The 26188-nt window shown below is 41.3% G+C and overlaps 1 protein-coding gene across 2 annotated transcripts in view; it reads right to left on the bottom strand.

The window, feature by feature from the left end:
- Positions 1 to 26188, bottom strand: part of RMND5A (required for meiotic nuclear division 5 homolog A) — a 64118-nt gene that overhangs the window by 25206 nt on the left and 12724 nt on the right. For both annotated transcript variants that reach the window (XM_055399295.2, XM_055399294.2), the window contains exons 2-4: positions 17669 to 17811; positions 3037 to 3171; positions 909 to 1009 (exon numbers count right to left, since the gene is read on the bottom strand). In XM_055399295.2, coding sequence (XP_055255270.1) covers positions 909 to 1009; positions 3037 to 3171; positions 17669 to 17811 — 379 coding nt within the window. The remainder of the gene's footprint in view (positions 1 to 908; positions 1010 to 3036; positions 3172 to 17668; positions 17812 to 26188) is intronic.

Raw genomic sequence — 26188 nt, 5'->3', positions numbered from 1 at the left:
AAAGGTGTATTTTATAAAACTCATCAAGGATCTTTCCAACTATATCTTCCCCCTGATAACAATGCGCTCACGTATTTCCAGTTTTAAAATACTACGATTCTAAGGCTGTGCCCTCACAACAGTATCACTGCTTCTATTACCCAGATTCTTTCTTTTAGTTTGTAACTTTCCTTCCTTTCTTCCTTTTTAAAACAAATAACGTAATTATCATATTAAAAATTTCTAGGACAGGGGTCCTAGAAACCATGGCCACAAGCCAAACAGGACTTGCTGTCTATTTCGTATGCTACATGGCTAAGGTGGGTTTTGTTGTCTTTTTTTTTTTTTTCACATTTTTAAAAGGTTATAAAATGAAATAAAGAAAAACATGCAACAGAGATCATACGTGGCTTGCAAAGCCTAAAATATTTATCTGGCTCTTAATGAAAAACTTTGCTTGACCCTGTTCTAGGATAATACTGAACAGAGCTAACCCACTAATTTCATAGAATTCACATCAATGACAAGCTCACAGTGAACTATTTTATGATGGTAATTAGAGTAAAACTCCGCAATGTTTGTTCTCTTCATGTACACCAAACCCCACACATTATGGAAGTTCAAATATCAAATTCAGATCCCCTGAACTACAGTCCTTCAGTTACAAAGCTAGTCTGGCTACAGGAAACCCTCTTCTCTTATGGGAATTCAGACCAACTGATAAGTGAAATGAGTGTTAACCATTTTCTCAAATTGCATATCCCCCAAATTCACTCGACTAAAAGAAATAATATAATTCTTCCTTGATTACTCTGAGGTCTACCCCACATGAGATTGAGAGATCTCAAAATCTTCAATGTGTTTTCTAATTCCATTTTTTTACAGAGTTCTCACAAAGTATTTAAAGGAAAACAAACTCAGTAACTCACTCCAGAGCAGGTCTCAGAACTCGGACTTTTAACGCTTCTAATATTCGATTTAGCTCCACAAATGGTTCCTTCTGGCTTGGGTCTACAGAAAGACCAGATTCCTGAAAAAAAATCAAAAGAACTTTTGTTAGCAAAAGTCAGAGTAAAAAGCATATTCTACATTATAAAATGTGAGTTAAATCATTAAAGATAGTTTCTTTTTAACAAATACTTCTCTGGTAGAGACCGAGGATTAAGCCCCAGTATCCCTCCTCCTCCTTTCCTATGACAGTAGTAAACCCCATATTTTAGCTGGGCACGTAAGCATATGGAATAAAGCTGGGCTTTGCAAAATGTAAGTTCTGGCCAATGAAACACAAGCATATGTCTTTGCCCCTTCCTGGAATACAAAGAGGTCAAGCTGGGGTTCTGGCTACCCTGGACCATGAGGACAGGGGTCACCTTGCAAACAGCAGAGCTAAAAGGAGCTGAGATCCCTAAGAGTTTCATGGTGTGTGGCTACCACATATGTCATGGATGGCTTATTATCTCCTATTTTTGTGTAAGAGAAATAAATTTCATTTTTGTTTAAGCCATTGGTATTTTGGGTCTCTGATACTTGTAAACAATCTTAAATGACACAATTTATTTTAGGACATTTATATGGACACAGAATCCGGTAATGTACAGAGAAAGACTTGAGTTACTGCTTATCTAAATTGTTTAAAATAGCAAAGTCTTAGATTAGAGGTCTGGTTTACAGACTAGCTTTAAATTATTTAAACGTTATGGTCCTTCACTCTTCTAAATGGAAAATACAACACAGCACAAAGTGTAAGCCACAGAACAGAGTTTGAAGACACATGAACTGGAACTGAATCCAAGATCCTCCACTAAGAACCTATATGGCCTTGGGCAAGTTATTTCTCTAGACCTCAGATTCCTCATTTGTAGAATGGGGGAAATAATTTCTTCTTCACAGGGTTGCAATAAGGAATAAAGGCAGGGCTTGGCTGGTGGTAAATACTTAATACATATTATGCTGATATTATGACTATGTGGTATTGGTAAACTGTTCTAAATTCATGTCTAATAGGAATAAAAGACAAAAGCTGCTCACCTAAAGTAAATTTTAGCTTGAAATTCATTTGATAAAGTTCTTTAAGCTGGGCCAGATTAGAAGAGCAAATATAATTCTCTTTGTCCTCTTCTCTGCTATACTAACCTTCCTGTCAAAGAGATGTTTTATGGCAGTAGTGGTAAAAAACCCACCGACCAATGCAGGAGATGTAAGAGAAAAGGATTCGATCTCCTGGGTCGGGAAGATCCTCTGGAGGAAGAAATGCTAACCCATTCCAGTATTCTTGGAGAATCCCCGTGGACAGAGGAGCCTGGTGGGCTACAGTCCACAGGGTCAGAAAGAGTCACATATGACTAAAATGACTGAGCATTCACAGTACTATATATAAGAGGTAAAAAGTAAGAACCTACTGTATACCACAAGGAACTCTATTTGGTGCTCTGTAATGATCTATATGGAAATGGAGTCTAGAAAAGAGTGGATATATACATATGGCTGATTTACTTTGCTGTACAGCAGAAACTAACACAACACTGTAAATTAACTGTACAATAATAAAAAAAAAAACCCAACTGATTTAAAAAATTACGTAAAATGCACTGGCTCCCTCCCAAAAAATAAAAGAGGAGATGTTTGGAAAAGTAGCGTCACTTCTGACCCTTGACTGATGACCTGGGACCAACATTCTCGGGCCAGAATAAGGAAATTATTAGAATAACAAGTTCTTCAGTTCAGTTCAGTCGCTCAGTCATGTCTGACTCTTTGCGACCCCATGAATCACGGCACACCAGGCCTCCCTGTCCATCACCAACTCCCGGAGTTCACTCAAACTCATGTCCATCGAGCTGGTGATGCCATCCAGCCATCTCATTCTCTGTCGTCCCCATCTCCTCCCACCCCCAATCCTAAGGACTATAATTTTTAACCAAGTTTTAAAAAAAAAAAAAAAAAGGAGAGAGACTTCCTAGTAAACTGAGGTCAGCACTGGTGACTAAAATGTAAGAATCTACCTACAGCTAGAAAACTTAAAAACAGCAGGGATCTCCCTTGTTTTCATTTCATCCTCACCTGGCAGAGCTCCTCAGCAACATCTAGCATTCCTTGTCTGAAGAAGTGCTCCACCATCACCTCATTGAGAAGCCTCTGGCTGTCTGCCTGCCAGCAGCCGTCTATCCCCACACTGCTGATGTCGGAATCGAAATTCTGAAAGACAAGATAGCGAGTCATGAACTGACCAGGATGCATCACTTGATACGTTTTCACCCCACCTACCTTAACAGAAACCACCACCTTTGTTTAACTCTGCAACACCTCCAATAAGTCCCCAATTCCAATTTGTCTGCAGCCTGTGACAGGAAGCAGTTTTTTCCACTGTTCTTTTCTGAAATCCCCACTCTCATTCATTATTGCTGCAAGCGTAAATGTTTTCATTTTTGAGGGTATTTTGGAAAAATAAACTTTATAATGATTCTATAAATAAATTGATTTCTAGGCATTATATGACAGCAATATTTTCACAGGTGTATAGTGATAATTGTAAAAGCATGTTCAATGCAGCATTGTCTAATAGGAAAAAAAAGAAGAGTCATTATATCCAACATAGGATTATTCAATAATCCTTGGCCCATCCCAACAATTGCAGTGCCAAGGTGGGGGTTGGGGAAAAAGACTGGACAAATGGCTCAGAGAGCAGGCTCTGGAGCCAATCCACCAGGGTCTGGATCCTGGTTCCATCTAACTAGCTGTGTAATCTTGGCCAAATCACTCAAGATATTTGAGCCTCAGCTTAAGTAGAGAAAATACTTTTATGGACTTAACTGTATCCTCTCACAATTCCAGTGTTCAAGTCCTAACTCCCAGCACCTTATAAAGTTAAAATGAGACCATTTTGAGCCCTAATCCAATACAACTGATGTCTCAGGTGGCGCTAGTGGGTAAAGAACCCGCCTGCCAATGCAGGAAACAGAGACACAGGTTTGATCCCTGGGTCGGGAAGATCCCCTCGAGGAGGAAGTGGCGAACTCACGCCAGTTATCTTTGCCTGGAGAATCCCATGGACCAGCGGACTACAATCCACAGGGCTGCAGAGAGTCGAATACGACTGAAGCGACTGCGCGTGCGCGCACGCAGGACACAGCCAGGTGCAGAAGGAAGACCGCCTGTTATGGACCGAATGCCTGTCCCTCCCAAATCCTACAACAAAGCCCCATAAACCCACGTGACAGAGTCCGGGAGAAGGTAATAAAGGTTAAGTGAAGTCATAAGCGTAGGGCCCTCATCCAGTAGGGCCAGGTTCTTATGAGACAAGGAACAAACACCAGGACTCGCTTGTTCTCTCTCCACCACATGAGGACCCAGGGAGAAGGTGCTCATCTGCCAGCCAGGAAAAAGGCTGCCTGCCCTCAACAGACAGTGATTGCCCAGCACCGTGACCTTGGATTTCCCAGTCTCTACAACCAGAAGAAAATAAACTTTTGTTGTTTAAATGGAATTTTGGAATTTTGTCATGGCAGCCCAAGCAGATAAAGATACCTTGTAATGACATGAAAAAAAGATGGCTATCTACAAACCAGGGAGAAAGGCCCCAGAAGAAACCAACCCTGCCTGCCACACCTTGATCAGGAACGTATAGTCTTATTGGTGCAATGAAATAGTAGTTGTTACTTTGTTAGTATTACTGTTCACAATTAAAAAGTAAGGTTCATTGCTCTGTATCTAGTAACATGGAAAAATGTTCTTGCCCTTAAGTGGAAAAAAAAAGCAACTTCTACAAAAATTATGACACCATTTTTTTTAATGACACCATCTCTGTTTTTAAAAAAGCTTATAAATGCTCACAGAACAAATGTGAAAAGAATATATAAAGTACTAGCAGAGATTATCACTGGAGATAACCACTCTTACACAAAGAGCAAACATTCCTTTTAGAGCAAGCTAAAGGATTTCATCAAAATCTATTTCAAAAAGAGAGGGTGTTGAAGGTTCTGGTTCTGGGTAAGATCAAGCAAGTACAGCCCACCCTGTCTCTCTGAATGCAGTTCCAAAATCAGCACTGAATGGAGGGGCTACTCGAGGCAACTCTGAACAGCAAAGTGGATTGGGGAGGAAAGCAAAGAACTGAAGGTGAGCTTACTACTTTCCTCCCTCCAACATCTATCTATCAGTCTGGAGGTGGTACAACTAAAACCCACAACAGGGCAGGCACCTCCAGGAGAAGAACTCCAGGGCTGGCATGAGGAACAGGAGTGGGTTTTCCTATCACGTCGAAGGGGGTGGAAATAAATCACATGCTTTTTTCCCTCCATTTTCTTGCACCCCCTAGCTCAAGGCAATCTGCAGTTAAGCTTCTATTGTGAATAAGGAGCATTTGTAAGCTTTTTTTTTTCCCCAACAGAAATAGTGTCATAAAAAAAAAAAAAGAAGAAATGGTGTCGTAAATTTCACAGCAGTACCTAGACTATGTTTGATTGAATAAGCAGGAAACAAGACCTGGCAGATCTTCAGAGCTCTGCACGTGTTAAGTCAGTCATGTCCGACTCTTGGCAATCCCATGGACAGTAGCCCACCAGGCTTTTCTGTCCATGGGGATTCTCCAGGCAAGAATACTGGAGTTGCCATGCCCTCCCCTCCAGCAGATCTTCCCGATCTAGGGACCGAACACACTTCTCTTATGTCTTCTGCACTTGCAAGCAGATTCTTTACCACTAGCACCACCTGGGAAATCCACCACAGAAGGCAAGTTAAAACTCTGAGGGAAGGGATCTTTTCTCTCCAATCAGAGGAGCGATGGTCCCAAGAAGGAGGGGCCAAAACTCCTCTCGCATCTTTTCTCTCTGTCCCTCCACCTCGTAGCCCCAGATACAGGCAGAATTATGATAAAATACAGGGGATCAGGGTACATCACCTGATGCAAAGAACTGACTCATTGGAAAAGACCCTGATGCTGGGAAAGATGGGAGGCAGGAGAAGGGGACGACAGAAGTTGAGATGGTTGGATGGCATCACCGACTCGATGGACATGAGTTTGAGTAAGATCCAGGAGTTGGTGATGGACAGGGAAGCCTGGCATGCTGCAGTCCATGGGGTCACAAAGCGTTGGACACGACTGAGTGACTGAACTGAACTGATCAGGGTATATAAAGCCCAGTTCTCTAGATGGATGACTAAATAGGAAGCTCTAGAGAACCCTAAAGTAGCAGGGAGATGAGAGAGAGGAAGAAACTCAGAAAAGTAACACTCCCATCCCGAGTTGTTTATGAACCCCTGGGCTTGCCCTCAAGTGGCACAGGCATGGGTCTGACCCTCAGCGGCATAGCACAGACTTTGAAAGAGGAACGAGGGGTCAGACCTAGCTTCCAGGTCCTAGAATGACCACTGGTTTGCACATTAACAAGACATATCTGAACAGCTCTGTAATAGCTTTGGAAATAAGCTGACACTGAAACTACAACTCAGAGAAGACTGGTCAGAACTTGTAGTCTGAGTCCAACAAGGTTTAGTTCAGTTCAGTTCAGTCGCTCAGTCGTGTCCGACTCTCCGCGACCCCATGAATCACAGCACGCCAGGCCTCCCTGTCCATCACCAACTCCCGGAGTTCACTCAAACTCATGTCCACAGAGTCGGTGATGCCATCCAGCCATCTCATTCTCTGTCATCCCCTTCTCCTCCCGCCCCCAACCTTTCCCAGCATCAGAGTCTTTTCCAGTGAGTCAACTCGTCACATGAGGTGGCCAAAGTATTGCAGTTTCAGCTTTAGCATCAGTCCTTCCAATGAACACCCAGGATTGATCTCCTTTAGAATGGACTGGTTGGATCTCCTTGCAGTCCAAGGGACTCTCAAGAGTCTTCTCCAACACCACAGTTCAAAAGCATCAATTCTTCGGCGATCCGCTTTCTTCACAGTCCAACTCTCACATCCATACATGACCACGGGAAAAACCATAGTCTTGACTAGACGGACAACAAGGTAGTGACCACTAAATCAAAACTTAAAATAACTCAGTGGATGGGGACTTCCCTGGTGGTCCAGTAGATATGACTCCTTGCTCCCAATGCAAGGGGCCTGGGTTCAATCCCTGGTTAGGGAACTAAGGTCTCCCATGCTGCAACTAAGACACAGCACAGCCAAATAAATATTTTTTTAAAAAAAAACCTCACAGGATGTAATTAACAGCAGAATAGAGGTGAACAGCACAAAAGTCAGTAGAAATCCATAGAAATGATCTAATCTGAAAAACCAAATACAATGAATAGGATCTCAGGGACCTGTAGGACAATAACAAAAGATCTAACATTATGTCAATGGATTGCTAGAGGGAGAAGAGTGTAGTGTAGGAAAAAAAATTTTTTTGACCATTTCCCAACTTTGTCAAAAGACATAAATCTACAGATTCAAGCTCAGCAAACTCCCAAAAGGATAAATTCAAAGAAATCCAAACTCAGACATCTCAGAATCAAACTGCTAAAAATTAAAGACCAAGAAAAATTTTGAAAGTAGCTAGGGAAAAGTGATACATTGTTTATAGGGAAACTATAATTCAAATGACTACAGATTTCTCAACTAAAAATCTTAATTTATATACTTAAAAAAATTACATAGTGGAACCATATGCAACTCTGTTCTGTATTTTCCAAATCTCCTGAAAATGTGTTATCATACTTTCATATTTTAAAAAAGAAAAAAGGACTACAGATTTTTTCAACAGAAACCATGCAGAGACCAGAAAGAAGTGACACATTTTTCAAGTACTAAAAGAAAAGAACTGACATCCCAGAATTTTATATCAAGTGAAAATATCCTTTAGGAATGAAGATTAAATAAAGACATTCTCAGATGAAGGGAAGCTGAATTTGTTGAAAGAAGACCTGCTCTAAAAGAACTGCTAAAGTTCTTCTGACAACAGGGAAATTACCCCAGTAGAAGGCAACTCGAAACATCAAGAGTAAAGAAATTGGCCAATCTACCTCTTAAAGTTTTCTGTGCCCAATTTTACTTCCACTCCCTTATCTTTCATAGAAGGAAATGGCACCCCACTCCAGTATTCTTGCCTGGAAAATCCCATGGACAGAGGAGCCTGGTAGGCTGCAGTCCATGGGGTCGCTAAGAGTCGGACACGACTGAGCGACCTCACTTCACTTTTTAACCCTGAGAAGCCTCTTGAATTGTTTTTTAAGCACATAAATTTAATTAATGTTTATATTAAACTGAAATTATTAATTCAATCCTTAGTTAATCATTGTTTAAGCGTGGTACAAGCAACACAGGGTTATTTTACAGTGCACATAAGAACAGGTGGTAAGTAATCTGCAATAGAAATGCAAACCACATACTATTTACAATCACCACAACACAGCACAGCTCTCTTCTCCAAAATTCAGCCCACTTTTCTTTAAAGATCTATCTATTCTTAGATGTCAAGTCAGTAGCCTAAAACTAAATATACACATTTAACATTTGGAATTACTCAACACAGAAACAAAAAAGCAAAATTACTCTTAGAATCTTAAAATTTTATTTCTTTTCTTTTTATAGACCTCTTTCTTGGCCTGGTACTTAATCTAAAGAATGAAATAATACAGAGTACCTAGATGCTAAGGTAACAGCGTCCATGCCCATACTGAAGAGACTGTATCTAGCACTGAAAAAAAATCAGAATTGCTTGGTTGTGGCTCTCTACTTTCCTCATCCAATCTGCTTACCAGATTCTGCCTGTTGAGAGGTGATTTTATAGCAGTTTATCAATACCTTTAAGCTAATTATTACATCTTTATGCTGTCTATGATAACCAGAACACTAGAAGTAAAGATGCGGCTACCTTGTTCCTCCTCTGGACTGGGCGGGATACAGGCCTACAAGGGTGACTGATGGTAAAACGGAGCAGGACCCAAGGGCCTTGCCCGCCATGTCCTCAGCCTGCCTTTTGCCTGTGGAAAAACTTCAGCCAAAGAATTAAGTTTAATCAGAGAAGCGAGAAAATACAGAAACAAAGGAAAACAGTCAAAGGAGACCAAATAATACTAGTTTAGTCATTAAGTATAGTCAGGGACCTTCAGTTTCTTTTCAAAGGCTATAGATAATATTCTGAGCCATATCCTGTGAGCTGTCCTTGTAGATACTGAAACCACTACCAGGTAGAGAAGTTAACTACATGAAGACCAGACTGCCACCATGACACAGCTGCACAATTCCAAGAACTGGCCTCAAGGAAATGGGAACAAACCAATCCTGGAATGGAAGACTAACTGTTCTTAAAACAAGGAAGATGACGCTGATTAGACCACTGATGACCAAGATGACTGTCAGAGCTGACTGTGCTGTTTCTGCATGGAGCCCCTCCCTCTGTCTATAAAAGCTCTTGCCCCTGATTGGGGGTGGGGAGTCAGCCTTTGGACAAGCATTCCCCGCCTCCTGCTGCCAGCATCCAAAACAAAGCAAACTTCTCTTCTCACCAACCTGGCCTCCTTATCGAGGCACAGTCAGACCTGGGTTCAGTAACAATATTACAGATTTCACCCATATTTTATTCCCCCAGATAAAAGGCTAATCAAATGAATAAAGGAATGGTATCAGAGGATGACAGAATTTATTACCAACTCAGGAATCTGTCTGTAACTCTCTAAGTGTCTGCATGCACTCTGTAGGCAAGAATCATTGAGGCTTCGATTTCTCACTGATCTATCAACCTCATTCAATCCAAACACAACCTTCAGATTTCTACTGATTCATTTACTGATTATTCCCCAATCACATCAACCCCCAACAAATCAGATGTCTATTATTCTGCAGGAAAGAAAGAAATAACTTTGGAAGACACAATGGTCAACTCCAAAGCACAGACCATATGAAAATAGTTTTTTTCAGCAGTATACATTTACATTTAGTCATAATTCCAATAGCTACCACCAGACAGTAACTGCTCAAACAAAACAATTTCTCCAAATCTTTCCTTCATATACTTACCAAAAGTAAATTTTGATCATCTAGAAAAATTTTAAAATGGTCTAACATTTAAACAAATGTAAACACTTTTACAATGATGCTCTTCATAAAATTTTATTTCACTACTACACTGGTGGTAAGAAAAATCAAAAACCCTTACACTCAAGACATCTATATGACATTCAAGTTCTATAAACTTATTTGCTAGTCTTGGAAAACACAACTAAGCATGACTAAGCAAAGCATTAGATGAAAATTTCTGAGCTCCCTTCTATCATTTAGATTTTGCAGCTTAAACCACTAAAGTGGATGAGTAAATTTTTTTCATGGCTTATTCTCTGCTCACATGTAGTAAAAATTGAAGCTAAAATTGTAAAAAGAGGTCGAGGAAATGTAATATAGTATGAGAACTCCTTTGGTTATAACTGCACGTTCTTACTATTGCATCAGAGCAAGGATCAGTTCCAGGCCCTGTTGCTAGGTGACCAAACTCATCTACATGGCTGCCCAGGAAATCAGAAGCATCGCGAATCAGCCAAGAAGTAGACAGTGAAGAGAAACACCTGTCTATTAGCACTTCTGTTATACTACATTTTTCCTTTTATAAAGGAAAAGAAAAAACATGGAAGGATGTTCTTAAATGTGAAGGCACATTCTCAAAAGATAAAAAGCACATATCCAAGGGTGTGTCTGTCTAGAGAAGATATTACAGTTTAAAAAGAGAAATGCAGGACACACAAATTTGTATACTATCTCATGTACTTTTAGTATCATTCACATTTTTAACGGATTAAAGGTTTTAAAATCTGGAGGCTAGGCAGAGGAGAAGTAAATAACTTAGATGATCCTTATAAGACTATGAAATCTAAACAAACCACCCTACCTGTTTGTTTAAACATGCTTATGAACTAATTAGATTTAAGGACTGGCTTTCACTGCTCACCATCCAAAATCAATCCCTTTCTGAAATACATTTTATTAAATTATAATTACTGAGTAAGTAGTGACAAAAGAAGGATATGATAAAACTCAGTATTTAACGCCTCAGTGCCAATTCTTTTTCTTTGTTGTTTTAATATTTATTTATCTGGCTATATCAGGTCTTAGTTGTAGCATGAGAACCATTAAGTTGTAGCATGTGGGATCCAGTTCCCTGACCAGGGATGGAACCCGGGCCCCCTGCATTAGGAGCAAGGAGTCTTACCCACTAGACCACCAGGGAAGTCCCTGCCAATTCTTTAATACTGCTAATTTTTAAAAAACTTCTCCATCGACTCTGGTAGAAAAACTGGCATGGGACCCTAACAATGTGCTCTTGTTGCACCTACCAGGAATCAATTTCCCTTCCAAGCACCTAGTTAATCTGGTTTAGCAGTGAAAGGGGTACTGCAGAGAACATTTAACTGAGAAGAAGAAGACCTGGACTCTGGCTCCTTGCAGCTTGGGAAAAGTTATCTACTACTTCACACACAACAAAAAAAAGATACTATGCAAAAACTGGACAGCGACAAGTAAAAGAATGAAATTAGAACACTAACATCATACACAAAAATAAACTCAAAATGGATTAAGACCTGAATGCAACAAGGCCAGATCCTATAAAACTTAAGAGGAAAACACAGACAAAACACTCTTGACATAAATCACAGAAAGATCTTTTTCAATCTACTGCCTAAAGTAATGAAAATGAAAACAAATGGGACCTGCTGCTGCTGCTAAGTCGCTTCAGTCGTGTCCAACTCTGTGCGACCCCATAGATGGCAGCCGACCAGGCTCTGCCGTCCCTGGGATTCTCCAGGCAAGAACACTGGAGTGGGTTGCCATTTCCTTCTCCAATGTGTGAAAGTGAAAAGTGAAAGTGAAGTCGCTCAGTCGTGTCCGACTAGTAGCAACCCCATGGACTGCAGCCCACCAGGCTCCTCTGTCCATGCGATTTTCTAGGCAAGAGTACTGGAGTGGTTTGCCATTGCCTTCTCCGAAACGGGACCTAATTAAGCTCAAAAGCTTTTGCAGAGCAAAGGAAACCAAAAACAAAGGGACAACCCTCAGAATGGGAGAAAATATGAGATTTTTACTAAATGTCTTACTAGTAACTTTTTAGGGGGTGTGGTTAGTCTGATGTTTTATTTAATTTTTATGGAATAAGTTTCTAGCTTCTAATCACTGTGATCTTTTTACAGCTTTGTTAGCCATTTCTTTTCAGTAATTCTGAAAATTCTATCCAATACATGTATCAAATTATCTGCCTATATTTCAGAACTCAGATCTTTTTCACCTTGCTCAGAGTAAGTTTTCTAGCCTTTTTCATTTCCCTCCTTGATGAACAGTAACATCTCTCTACTACATAAGGATTTATCCATTATATAATAATAGTACTTCAGAGTTAGCGGACCTCACCCATTCTAACTATTGTTTAAGACTAAACACAAAAAATGTTCTCCTGCCATTACTTTTTTCTCCTCTTACACCCCAGTAAGACCTATATAAAAGGCTCATTCAGAACTATTTTACAATGTTCTCTATTTCATTTTTATTATAGCCTTACGCCATTTTTTTGAACACAGTCATCATTTTGCTTCACCAATGCATATGCTCCATCTAGTGGCAGATCAGTTTAGGAAAAGTGGTTTACAAAAAGGGTTTTTTTTTTAACCATTATTTGCCCCCTTAAAACATTACCAGCCTTGCAATGGCCTGATTTCCTAGTACAACACAGTGTTTAAAACAAACTCTTGAGGGAAACCTTTTCCCAAACCTTGATCTACCACTTTCATACCTTGGGGTATGTTACTTAATATTTCTGAATCTTAGTTTCCTCACATGTGAAAAGGGAATAATGTGCTAGTATCATAGGCTATTGGAGAAGGAAATGGCAACCCACTCCAGTATTCTTGCCTGGAGAATTCCATGGAGAGAGGAGCCTGGCAGACTGCAGTCCACGCGGTTGCAAGGAGTCGGACACGACTGAGTGGCTAACACGCGTCATGGGCTATGTGTGTGTGCGTGTGCTAAGTCGCTTCAGTCGTGTCCGACTCCTTGCGACCCTGTGGCCTGCAGCCCATTAGGCTCCTCTGTCCATGGGACTTCCCAGGCAAGAATACTGGAGTGGGTTGCCATGCCTTCCTCCAGGGGATCTTCCCAATCCAGGGATCGAACTGGAGTTTCTTATGTCATCTGCATTGGCAGGTGAATTCTTTTAACACTAGCGTCACCTGGGAAGCCCTCTAAATGTATGTAACACTCTCAGCTCAGTATGTGGAATATGGTCAATACTCCGTAAGCGAGAGCTATATTTTTTACCTTCTCCTTAGTCTAATTTCATCCTATTTAAGGAGGGTAGGCAAATCCTCAAATGTTTTTATCATTCCCTCCCTTTTCCCCCTAATCTCCTTGGATCAAATCTTTAGGCTTTCCATCACTGCCTTCTCCCCAGCCTGAACTTGCCTGACAGGGGCAGCCGCTCTTGTCAAGTCAGTCGTTGAGAGTCTTTAACAGGAGTCAAGCATTTTCTCAGCTGTTCAGTTCCTTGCCTGGCCCCAGAGAAGACCACACCTCACTGCTCTGCTGTGCTAAATCTTACCCACTCTCACAAGTCAAATGTAAAAATATCAACTCCACGGACTCCCCCAGTGGTCCAGTGGTTAAGATGCTGCCTTCCAATGCAGGGGGGCGAAGGTTCAATCTCTGGTCAGGGAACTAAGATCCCATACGCCTTGTGGGGTGGCCAAAAATATAAACACTTTTTAAAAAATTAAAAACAACTAAATGGAACTTCTCTGGTGGCACAGTGGATAGGAATCTGCCTGCCAATGCAGACAGGTTCAATCCCTGCTCTGGGAAGATTCCACATGCCTCAGAGCAAGTAAGCCCATGTGCCACAACTACTGAGCCTGCATGCTGCAACTACCGAAGCCCGTGTGCCTAAAGTCCGTGCTCTGAAACCAGAGAAACCACCACAATGAGAAGTCCTCACAGCACAACGAAGAGCAGCCCCCACTTGCTGCGACTAGAGAGAGCCACTCTCAGCAACAAAGACCCAGCACAGCCAAAAATAAATGAATGAATAAATAAAATAAAATATCAACTCCACAACCTTAATCAAGAACTCAATGATCATCTCTTTACTTTTTATCAGTAAGCAGAGTCTGTACTAAGCAAACTTACTGTATGTTGCCTCAGAATCTTTTCAGTTCTTTGACATGTACAAAAAGCACCCTTACACAAATAAACTACACCACAATTTTCTAAAGAACATGTACTATGTTTTCCACTTTCAACTGTCCCACAGCAAATGCTAGATACTTAAATCTTAGCATTATTTCATCCACCCACACACAGAAGTCTAAAGCAGTATTTTTACTGACTTTTCTTACTTAGGAATTAAACTTAAAAAAAGTCAAAGGACTAAGTAAAACACTAAATAAAATATCCTAAATAGTAAAGAATTCTAGATTTTCTTAAAAATAGAGAAGGAAATAAAAAACACATTTGTTTTTACTAAAAAGAACAAACAAAAAACAATTTTTTGGCTACAGAACCCAGTGGTTGATATTTATTTTAAATTGTGATTATACTACAGACATCTGAAAACTGTCAACACATTAAAGCAGAAATATTCAATAATTTTTTATGTCGGCAATAATTAAAACCCAGAAAGTGTCTTGCCTAACATCATAAACTTTTCTGTATACGTTTTCAGGGAAGTGATGACTAAAAAAGTTTAAAGGAAGCATTGAAACACTAAAGGAAAAAAATTTTTTAAGCATGTCACAAATTTACTCAAGTTCCTCACTCAACAACCAGCCCGCTCATACACGAGTCACCAGCTTCCTTATTGTCCTCCTCTCTGCAGGGTGGGAACATGTGCCCATTAACATGGTGCTCACAGGCTGCCGGACGACATTCCAGTTTATTACTCAAGGCTATTTACTGTGATACTTAAAGGCTTAAGCCACAGTGGCTTCAGCTTCATCCTGTTTGTTCGCCAACCCACGAGTCCACCCAGCCTTTATGACAGGTGGCCCCGGAAGCTTGCACAAATTTATGAGGTGCAAGGGCAGGAAGACTTTACAAACCAATGGAATCCTGGACAACATCAGTCAACACAGAATTCCTCAGGTGCACGAGAAGTTCATGTACAAGGTCTAGGTAGTTCTAGTGGGGTAACAGCTTCCTTTACAGCTAAGGCTAAGTAGATGCCGCCCCTTAACCCCCCCAAAAGGGAAGAGAATACACTGAAAAATGTTATAGAACTCCACTAAGACATCCAAGCTTTCAGCTGTGCCTCAGGGCTATAATTTACCAAGTGACCCCAGGATCAACTTAATGGTGTCATTTCATGATAGATCAGAAGAATCTAGAAGCCAGGTCACCTAGAAACTAAACTACTTTCACAGGAACATATAAAACTACCCTGCCCCCAAAAAATTACCTGCAAAAGCCCTTATAACTTCCAAGTACATGAAAAATATACTCAAAACAGAAATGAATAAATTAAAATGTTTAATCAGCAATATTCACCTCAAATACCTCCCCACTAAAAAGGTCAGAATGTAGGTTACTATGTGGATCCCTTATTGTCCACTTTCAAAAAGATACTTCCATTTCCAGCGCCAAATACATTTAAATACTTTGTCTCAAAAATTAGCCAAAACACGACAAGCCTTACGAATATGTATAAAGACTTGCCAAATCCGGAAGAAGACACTTTAAGCAAGTCACCAGTAGCTGGGGGACAAGAGTAAAAGAGGGCTCTGATGATAACTGGCTTCCCTGGTGGCTCATACAGTAAAGAATCCACCTGCAATGCAGGAGATCTGGATTCAACCTCTGGGTCAGGAAGATCCCCTGGAGAAGGGAATGGAAACCCACACTAGTATTCTTGCCTGGAGAATTCCATGGACAGAGGAGCCTGGCAGGCTACAGTCCATGGGGTTGCAAAGAGTCAGACAAGACAGAGGGACTAACACTGATGGTAATTAGGATCAGACAAGACATAAGCTAGGAAATGAGGACACATGGCCCCCCTACCAGTGGCACCAGGCAAAGCCCTGTATCTTGGTAGCCAGGAGACCATACACGAGGTATGACTGCGAAGCCATCCCCACCTAGGCCAGAATCTGGGATCTTTTCTCTGACTGGCTGCTTCGGAGGCTTCAGCTACTCTCACAGTCCTGGCATCTTCTGGCCCTGCCTGTCCCCACACTGTCATAACTGCAGGTAGCCCAGTGGTCACTGCCAGGAACCTCTTGGGGTCTGAAACATCACTAGAATGCCTTGGTCACTGTCAGTCGCCAATATCTGAAACTTCCTAAACATCACCAGTAGTTACTTCATCCTAAAGAACCCTAAAGAGGATTCCTCACTCACAGAGATTTAAGATCATCTCTAAAGCGCCCCCAACCCCACTCTTCCAGAAGGTCCTTGAATCAGTACACAGCAATAATCACTTCAGGCACCAACTGAAGACATACAACATCACAGTCTCCAAAAGGTCTGAAGCCAAAGCCACTTCCAAAGCTCTGTTTACATCCTCAGAGTTAGCAGACAGGCCCCACAACCTCAGAGCTATTTCAGAGAACACTGCCTTCTAGCCTCTGCTGACAACTGCCATCATAGATCCAAAAATGGGACCGCTGCAGGCAACACCACTTCTCTGGCCTCTTTCGCTGAGTCAAAGCCCTCAGCAACACTGGGAGTCTTGAGAGCTCTCCCAAAGGTCACTAACACTTTTGAAGGCCCATATACCCAAACCATCTACAGAGCCCCAGCCATTCAGTCCTGTCATACCATTCCTACAAGTTAGCAATCAATACTTCCTTAAAAGAATCCCTGTTATAGTTCTCACTCGGGCTGCCTTGAGTCTAGCCAGCCAACACTACCACTTTGTCAGATTATTTCTAACAGTTAGGCTAGCGCATGAGTTAAGAGCCATTCTCTGGATTCCACGAGTTTCCATGTTACAGCTACTGTCCTCATGCATACAGATGGAGCAGCTCATAAGACATGTTTTACTACAAAAAGCTCTCCCCAAAATTTCTTTCTACTCTCCCAGAAGTTTACAACGTGTGAACAAAAATGTCCACAACCAGTCACACACTCCCCAATTGCTGAAACACTCCAAGGTATCACACAGTAACCTTAAGCCATTTCTCTTGGGCTCTACTAAGACTAAGAACTCCAAGGGCAAAACTGGCCCAGTGCTAAAAATGGTAACTGCTTACAAGCAAACCTCCAAGTCAAAGATTTAAGAGACGTCACAAGAAAATCACTCAAGTGACCAGCTCTGCTGGCTAGCAACCAACCCACTCACACAGCAAACAACACTGGAGCAAAGTGACCAGCAAGCTCACAGGAAGACAAGGAGACTAGGATGATGCAGGGCAAGCTTTGTTACCCCAATCATCCCATAACAGAGGCTGAGTCACACCCTGGGAATTACTCAGGAAGTTGGAAAAGTTACTTCTATAAACAAACTCCCTCAGAGTAAGTTAAAAATTTGGAAACTGACTCACCTTGACACTAGGAGTGGTCATCATACAAGAAAATGTTTTGTTTTTTAAAAATTTTGGTTTGCTTTTATTCTTGTTTTTTTGAAATAACAGCAACACGGAACTTCAAGAGTACCATAGTAAAACCGTATTACTAAAAGCAAGGATGAAAGAAACAGTATAAACAATGAGAAAGCTAACATGATGAAAGCAGTCATGGGAAACAGTGGATGATGCTAGAACACACCAAATACTCCCGACAACACCATACCTTATCAATGGCTTTTCCAACCCGAGAGACGCTGCTGTGGATGTCTTTGTGGTCAGAGGCCAACTTCTGAACAGTATCCTTTATTCTCTTACAGCACTGTGTCAAGACAAGTGAAAGTGTCCCTGATAATTCAGCATCTTGACCTATAAAAAAAGAAAGAAAGAAGACTGTCTATTCACAAAAGCAAACCCAAAGATGGCAAGTTATCACACTGGCCCTCTGGAAGATGAAAAGGTAGATGTGAAGAAAAATCAACTGTCCGCTTTGAAACAGATGGTAACATCATAGGTGATATTTTGCAAATAAACAGTAAGAAAAGTACTTTAATTTTTGTATCGTTTGGAATATATTTTAAAATTTTACTATGACATAAATCACTTATGTGATTACTAAATTGAGTAATACTGAATAATACTGTCAAGGCATTTTTAAGAAAATATGTCTCAGTGAATAAACTCACTTATTCAATCCGCTTAAACTGTCCAAGTCATTCTCACAACATTTTATTACTAAATTTCCTAAGAAGAGAGAAGTCTAATTGCTTTATGTTCTACATAAAGAAGAAAAAACAAACTTTTTTGGATAACATGAAGAAACAGTGAACATAGCAGAAAAGAGTTTATATATCCCCACCTGTAAGCCTCAGTGAGCCATCCCTACCAGTCAGGGTGGGAGGAACTCTCTGGAGGAACTCTCTGGAACTCTTGGCATTGAGTTCCCAGATGCCAGCCAAGGGCCCACCCTTCAAGCAGGTCTTTCTAAGGATTAGCAGCCTCAGACTGGCTTGCAAGGTTGGTCTCTGGTGGGCATCCGGGAATTTGGATTTCAGGAGGGTTCCCACCACTCTAACTGGTTAAGAATGGCTTGCTGTGCCTAAACTGTAAAATGTGGTTTGTGCTGAACTGCTTTTCTTCTGGTAGTCTGGAATTTTGGTATCTGCTAGACAGAGGGTCGGAGAAGGCAATGGCAAGCCACTCCAGTACTCTTGCATAGAAAATCCCATGGATGGAGGAGCCTGGTAGGCTGCAGTCCGTGGGGTCGCTAAGGGTCGGACACGACTGAGCGACTTCACTTTCACTTTTCACTTTCACACATTGGAGAAGGAAATGGCAACCCACTCCAGTGTTCTTGCCTGAAGAATCCCAGGGACGGGGGAGCCTGGTGAGCTGCCGTCAGTGGGGTCGCACAGAGTCAGACACAACTGAAGTGACTTAGCAGCAGCAGCAGCAGCAGACAGGGGTACCTACATGACAGTACCCAGTAAACACCAAAAGACTATGTCTCCAAATGAGCTTCCCTTGGAGATAAACACTTCATGTTGTTGTTGTTTGGTCACTGTATCTGACTCTGCGACCCCATGGGCTATATCTGGCCAGGCTCCTCTGTCCACGGGATTTCCCAGGCAAGAATACTGGAGTGGGTTGCCACTTTCTTCTCCAGGGGATCTTCCTGACCCTGGGATCGAACCTGTGTCTTCTGTATTGGGAGGTGGATTCTTTACCACTGAGTCACCAGGGGAATACCATAACACTTCATACTTGTGTTTGATGCTAGAGGAATTAAGTATGCCCTGTGTGACTCCACTGGCAGAGGACTCTTTGCAGCTTTCTCTTGGTTTCCTCTAGACAATGCCCTGTGTGCTTTTTTCCCCGGCTGTTTGTCTTGTACATTTTGGCTGTAACAAATGTTAGTCATGAGTATGTGTGTGAATACCTGTTGAGTCCAGTGCCTCCTCCTGAGTTACTGGAATCTACAGTAGTCTTGGACTGCAAGGAGATCAAGCCAGTCAATCCTAAAGGAAACCAACCCTGAATATTCACTGGAAGGACTGATGCTGAAGCTGAAGCTCCAATACTTCGGCCACCTGATGCAAAGAGCCAACTTATTGGAAAAGACCCTGATACTGAGAAAGACTGAGGCCTGGAGAAGGGGGCAACAGAGGATGGGACGGTTGGATGGCATCACTGACTCAATGGACATGAGTTTAAGCAAGCTCTGGGAGATGGTGAAGGACAGAGAAGTGGGGTGTGCAGGAGTCCACGGGGGTCACAAAGAGTTGGACACGACTTAGGGACTAAACAACAAAGTAGTCTTGCTGCTAAGTGCTAAGTCACTTCAGTCGTGTCCGACTCTGTGTGACCCCATAGACTACAAAGTAGTCTTGGGGACACTCTTTCCTTGATAAATCAACAGAAAGTTACTACAGCTGATATCCTCTTTTCCTTGTGCTATCTCCTCAAAAAAAGGCAGCAGGAGGAAGAGAAGTCTGAAAAGAGATTGTTCTCTTTATTTGTATTCTCTTTATCTCTCTGAATTTGTATTCAGTAACACTTGTCAGCTACCCCAAGTATAGACCTACACATCCACACCTGTAAGCAACAGACCTAGCCCCTGAAATCTTACTGAGTAGTTCTTAAAAGTATAATTTACATCAGTGTGATCTGCAGGTCTAGTTAAGACAAAATAGATGGATCCACATCCCCAGAGTTTCTGATTCAAGAGGTCTGGGATAGAGCCCAAGAATTTGAAAGAGAATAGTCCAAAAGTAAAAGCAGTCTTAGGATCTTCATTCACCTAACAGCTATTTATTGAGCAATTATGTGACAAGTACAGCTGTGTCCAGGCAAAAATCCCAGCAAACTATAACTTCTGGTGAGCAAGATAAATATGAAGTCGGTCAATTATACAATACTGCAAAAGAGGATACGTGCTCCTGGCAGGGGCAGAGGACCAGAGTAAAACAAATGGAGAGTGTTTGTGGGTTGAGCCACTGTAATCTTAAACAGGTGGACGTGGTAAGCCTCACTGAGGAAGTGACATCCGGGCAAAAACATGAAAGAAGGGGGGGAAGGGTAGTGGAATATGCCACCCCAAAATAGCCTTTTGGCAGAAGGATGAGCTTGAGCTCATTGTTTCTGAGAAACAACAAACACAGGAGAAGCTCTGAAAACAGTAGAAGTGACCCTTTTATAAGGGAAATTTGAATGTATAAAATAAACCTCCACTTCTAAGGGTATCTCTGTATGAGGAAGAGAAGAATGACTGCTGCTGCTGCTAAGTCGCTTCAGTCATGTCCGACTCTGTGTGACTGACCCCATAGACGGCAGCCCACCAGGCTCCTCTGGGAACCTGGGAGTCTCCAGGCAAGAACACTGGAGTGGGTTGCCATTACCTTCTCCTAAATCACAAGAAATTTTTATGAAAGCTCAGACTTAAGATTTACATAAAAAACCTTACCCCTGTTTACTGTGCTTTTCCTGCTAACCTCCCCATTACTGGCCTACCCACACCTACCTTTCTTTTGTCTTTAGCTGAAGCTGATCTGTAAGCCTGAGTTCGAAGCCACCTCTTTGAGTTACTCACTACTCCCTGGAATATTGAGTGCATCTCCCACATGCACATGAGGTATATGTGTTAACACACTGCTTTTCTCTAGTCTGTCTTTTATTTTATTATAGGAGTCTCAGCCAAGAACTCACAAGGGTAGATGTAAACTTCCCTACAGGGGAAAGCATTCCAGCATTTATGACAACCACTGAGAGAAGTAAAAAAATAAGTAAACAGAAGAATGTATCCACAAGGTACCCAATTCAATATGGGGTGGCCAAAACAGAAATTGCCCTTATTTCTAAACACAACAGCACAAAGTATGTATCAGGTGCTTCCAATTTCTAGTGATGCAGTTTACGCTAAGGGAAGACCTGGTAATCCAGGAAAAAATTTTAAATCTGTCTAAAACATGTCCTATACATACTTTGGGCTAAAAGAACCTAATTGCTTCAGTAAGCTCTGTTTTGGCCATTTCTTCTCTTTCTGTATCTAACCTCAATGGCTTTATCTTCTCTTTGAACTTCTCTGCCCACAGACTTACTCAGTCTTCTCAATTCCTAATGAATTCTGTTTTCTCCACCACTCCTCTGGCACAGAATCAAACACCATTTAACAATTTCAGATATATACACCATCAGTCTCAACTAGCTGTAAGAACCAAAGGGAAGACAAGTTCTTAAACTGTATACTCCACAGTCTTATATACCCTACACATTTGCAGGTGCTATTAATGTAAGTATACAGATTGATGGTAAATAAAGTAAGGGGGAGAAAACAGTTAAAAAGAAAGTCATACTCAACAAATGGTGCTGCAATAACTAGATACTCATTTGCAAAAAAATCATATCATAGACAGAAATTAACTCAAAATGGAAAGAAGACAGAAATTAAAAGCTGAAACTATCAAACTCCTTTAGAAGAAAATGGATTTATTCTTGACCTTGGATTGGGTGATAGTTTCTTAGATATGACAACAAAAGCAACCAGACAAAAAGATAATTAAATTGGACTCAGCAAAACAAGGGCTTCCCTTATGGCTCAGCTGGTAAAGAACCCACCTGCAATGCGTGAGACCTGGGTTTGATCCCTGGTTTGGGAAGATCCCCTGGAGAAGAGAAAGGCTACCCACTTTGGTATTCTTGCCTGGAGAATTCCATGAACTATACAGCCCATGGGGTCGCAAAGAGTTGGACACAACTGAGCGATTTTCACTTCATCAAAACTTAAAGACTTTTGTGCTTCAAACACTACCAAGAAAATGAAGAGAGAACCCACAAAATGGGAGAAAAATACCTGCAAATCATGCATCAGATAAGGGTCTAATATCTAGTATACAAAAAGAATTCTTACAACTCATCAATATCAGGATGTTCAGTTCAGTAGTTCGTGTCTGACTCTTTGCAACCCCTTGAACCACAGCACACCAGGCCTCCCTGTCCATCAACAACTCCCGGAGTCCACCCCAAACCCATGTCCATCGAGTCGATGATGCCATCCAACCATCTCATCCTCTGTTGTCCCCTTCTCCTGCCCTCAATCTTTCCCAGCATCAGGGTCAGTCAGCTCTTCGCATCAGGTGGCCAAAGTATTGGGAGTTTCAGCTTCAACATCAATCCTTCCAATGAACACCCAGGACTGATCTCCCTTCAGATGGACTGGCTGGATATCCTTGCAGTCCAAGGGACTCTCAAGAGTCTTCTCCAACACCACAGTTCAAAAGCATCAATTCTTCAGCACTCAGCTTTCTTCACAGTCCAACTCTCACATCCATACAGGACCACTGGAAAAACCACAGCCTTGACTAGATGGACCTTTGTTGGCAAAGTAACGTCTCTGCTTTTGAATGTGCTGTCTAGGAGAAAGAAAAGGCAACCCACTCCAGTACTCTTGCCTGGAAAATTCCATGGACTGAGGAGCCTGGTAAGCTACAGTCCATTGGGTCCAAAGTGTCAGACACGACTGAGTGACTTCACTTCACTTCAGGTTGGTCATAGCTTTTCTTCCAAGGAGTAAGTGTCTTTTAATTTCATGGCTGCATTCACCATCTGCAGTGATTTTGGAGCCCAAAACAATAAAGTCAGCCACTGTTTCCACTATTTCCTCCTCTATATGCCATGAAGTGATGGGACCAGAAGCCATGACCTTAGTTTTCTGAATGTTGCACTTTAAGCCAACTTTTCCACTCTCCTCTTTCATCAAGAGGCTCTTTAGTTCTTCTTCACTTTCTTCCATAAGGTTGGTGTCATCTGCATATCTGAGGTTATTGATATTTCTCCCAGCAATCTTGATTCCAGCTTGTGCTTCCTCCAGCCCAGCGTTCCTCATGATGTACTCTGCATATAAGTTAAATAAGCAGGGTGACAATATACAGCCTTGACGTACTCCTTTTCCTATTTGGAACCAGTCTGTTGTTCCATGATGAACAATTCAATTAAAAATAGGCAAAGAATTTGAATAGATTTTTTTTCCAAATAAGATATAGTGGGAATTCCTTGGTGTCCAATGGTTAGGTCTTGGTACTTTCACTGTCATGGCCAGGTTCAATTCCTGATCATGGAACTAAGATTCCACAAGTCATGTGGCATGGCCAAAACAAAAGATATACAAATAACCAATAAGCACAGGAAAAGGTACTCAGCATCATTAATCAATAGGGAAACGCAAACCAAAGCTACAGTCAGAAACTACTTCACCCCCATTGGGATAGCTATAACGAAAAAAGGTAGACAACAATAATAAGTGCTGACAAGAATGTGGAGAAATTAGACCCACATATATTGCTGAGGGATGGTGCAAAAGCTGTAGAAAACATTCCTCAGAAAGTTAAACAAAGCTACCATATGAGCCAAGAATTCCACATCGAGGTACATACCCAAGAGAAATGAAAACATACATCCATACACAAACTTGTACATGTTCACAGCAGCATATAATAGCCCCCAAATAGAAACAATTCAAATACCCAAATGATGAATCGATAAACAAAATGTGGCAAATCCATACAACAGAGCATTATTCAGCTATGAAAAGGAAGGAGGCACTAATATATGCTACAACATAGATGAACCTTGAAAACATTAAGTGAAACACGCCACACAAAAAAAGGCCACATATTGTTTGACTCTACTTGTGTGAAATGTCCAGAACAGGCGAGGAGATTCATAGTTGCCAGAGCTGGAGAAGTGTGGAATGGAGAATGATTGTGAATGAGAGGTTTCTTCCTGGAGTGAAGAAAATGTTCTCAGATAATGGTTATGGCTATACAACTCTGAATGTACTAAAAGCTAGTGAATTTCACATTTTCCAAGGGTGGTTTTGTGGTATGTGAACTTTAACTTAATTTTTTAAAACGCTTAAAAATGCAAACCATAACATCTGTACATGTTTATTTCCACAATTAGTAGACAACAAACAAAAGGTTAAAGGAACGCTGGAGCAAAGCTCAAGCTGGAGGGAGGTCCTTTGGGATTTGCCAGTTGAACTTCTAGGCCCCAACCTCAAAATCCATTGATATTTTCGAATTTCAGTGACTCAGTTTGCTACGTTTATAAATCATAGATGGATGGAATATAAGGTCAATTAATTAATACTGAGTTTTCAGTATGCCCCAAGGAGAATAATTTCTACAAAGTATTTGGAAGCAGAAGAAAAGTATAATGGCATAATCTGAAAGAGAACCCCAGGAAAGCCCGGTTCAGAGAGAAGGATTCCACTAATGCATTTTCAAATGGATTCGGTGGAAAGCAGCCAAAGGTAAAAACAGGTTTGGAAATCACTGTCATCGCCAAACCGACTGAGACCAAACTTCTAAGTCCTAAAGGGAGAGGCCTGATGTTCTTTCCATTTACTTATCTGAAAACAAAACCTGCTTCTAAGAGAAACAGAAACCTGCTTCTCTGTGAAAGAAAACTAACTGGATTCAGTTCCTAGAAGTAAAACTGGGCAGTTCCTGTGACAGCCATCTTTACCATAACAACCAGAGCTGAAGGTGAACACTGGGATCCATGTTGGCCACTAGGAGAGTGGTCAGTTTTCACCCAGGATGAAGTCCTGTGCCAAGTGTGTCTGGCAATGCAATAAACCTCCATGGACTCAGGACCCATACACAAGTATGAAAAGAAATCACTCACCTTTTACTGTCACCACAAATACTTTTTTTTCAAAGACTATTTTTCAAGATCAGTTTTTACTTACAACAAAACTGAGAGGGAGGCACTGAGATTTCCCAGTATGCCCTGCCTCCACAAATGTACAGCCTCGAGTTCTTTTCTTATTTAGTCCATCGTCTGGGTATAACCACACTTCAGCCACTCATCTACTGAAGGACATCTTGGTTGTCTTCAAGTTTTGGCAATTATGAATAAACCTGCCATAAACATCCAGGTGCAGGTTTTTGTGTGGAGATAAGTTTCAACTCCTTTGGGTAAATACCAAGGAACGCCGATTGTTGCCTTTTATTGTAAGAATAATGTTTAGTTTTGTAACAAAACACCAAACCATCTTCCAAATTGGCTGTAACACAAAAATACTATTTTTAAGGTCAATTCTATTATTTGACTTGATTCAACAAGCAAAACAATTAGTATGGCAATAATCGATCTTAAATCCAAGCAAAGAATCAACATACACATTTGGTCTAAGTTAAAGATACTTTTCCTTTTAGAGTAATAGAATAGTACCTTTTATAAACAAAATTTAAACATGATATTCTCAGAAATTAGAATAGGCATGGTCTGTCTACGGCCATACCACCCTGAACGCGCCCGATCTCGTCTGATCTCGGAAGCTAAGCAGGGTCGGGCCTGGTTAGTACTTGGATGGGAGAATAGGCATGGTCTCCTCCAAAATCAGACATCTGCCAAACTAAATTACACATATGTGAGCTAACTTCTAAATTGATTTTTACCTTGCTTCCCAGGTGGTACAGTGGTAAAGAATCCGCCTGCAATGCAGAAGACACAAGAGACATGGGTTTGATCCCTGGGTCAGGAAAATTACTTGGAGAAGGAAATGACAACCCACTCCAGTATTCTTGGCTGGAGAATCCCATGGACAGAGGAATCTGGCAGGCTACAGTCCATGGGGTGACAGAGTTAGACATGACTGAGCAATTAAGCAGGCAACACGAAGGTGTTTTTATAGAACCCAGTTAAGACTGCACGCTCTGCCCTTAGCTTCACTGCCTATCCA

The sequence above is a fragment of the Moschus berezovskii genome, chromosome 11 (assembly GCF_049115385.1).
Source record: "Moschus berezovskii isolate FMDL1 chromosome 11, NW_MosBer_1.0, whole genome shotgun sequence".
Classification (NCBI taxonomy): domain Eukaryota; kingdom Metazoa; phylum Chordata; class Mammalia; order Artiodactyla; family Moschidae; genus Moschus; species Moschus berezovskii.
This window is presented reverse-complemented; position numbering and strand designations above follow the sequence as displayed.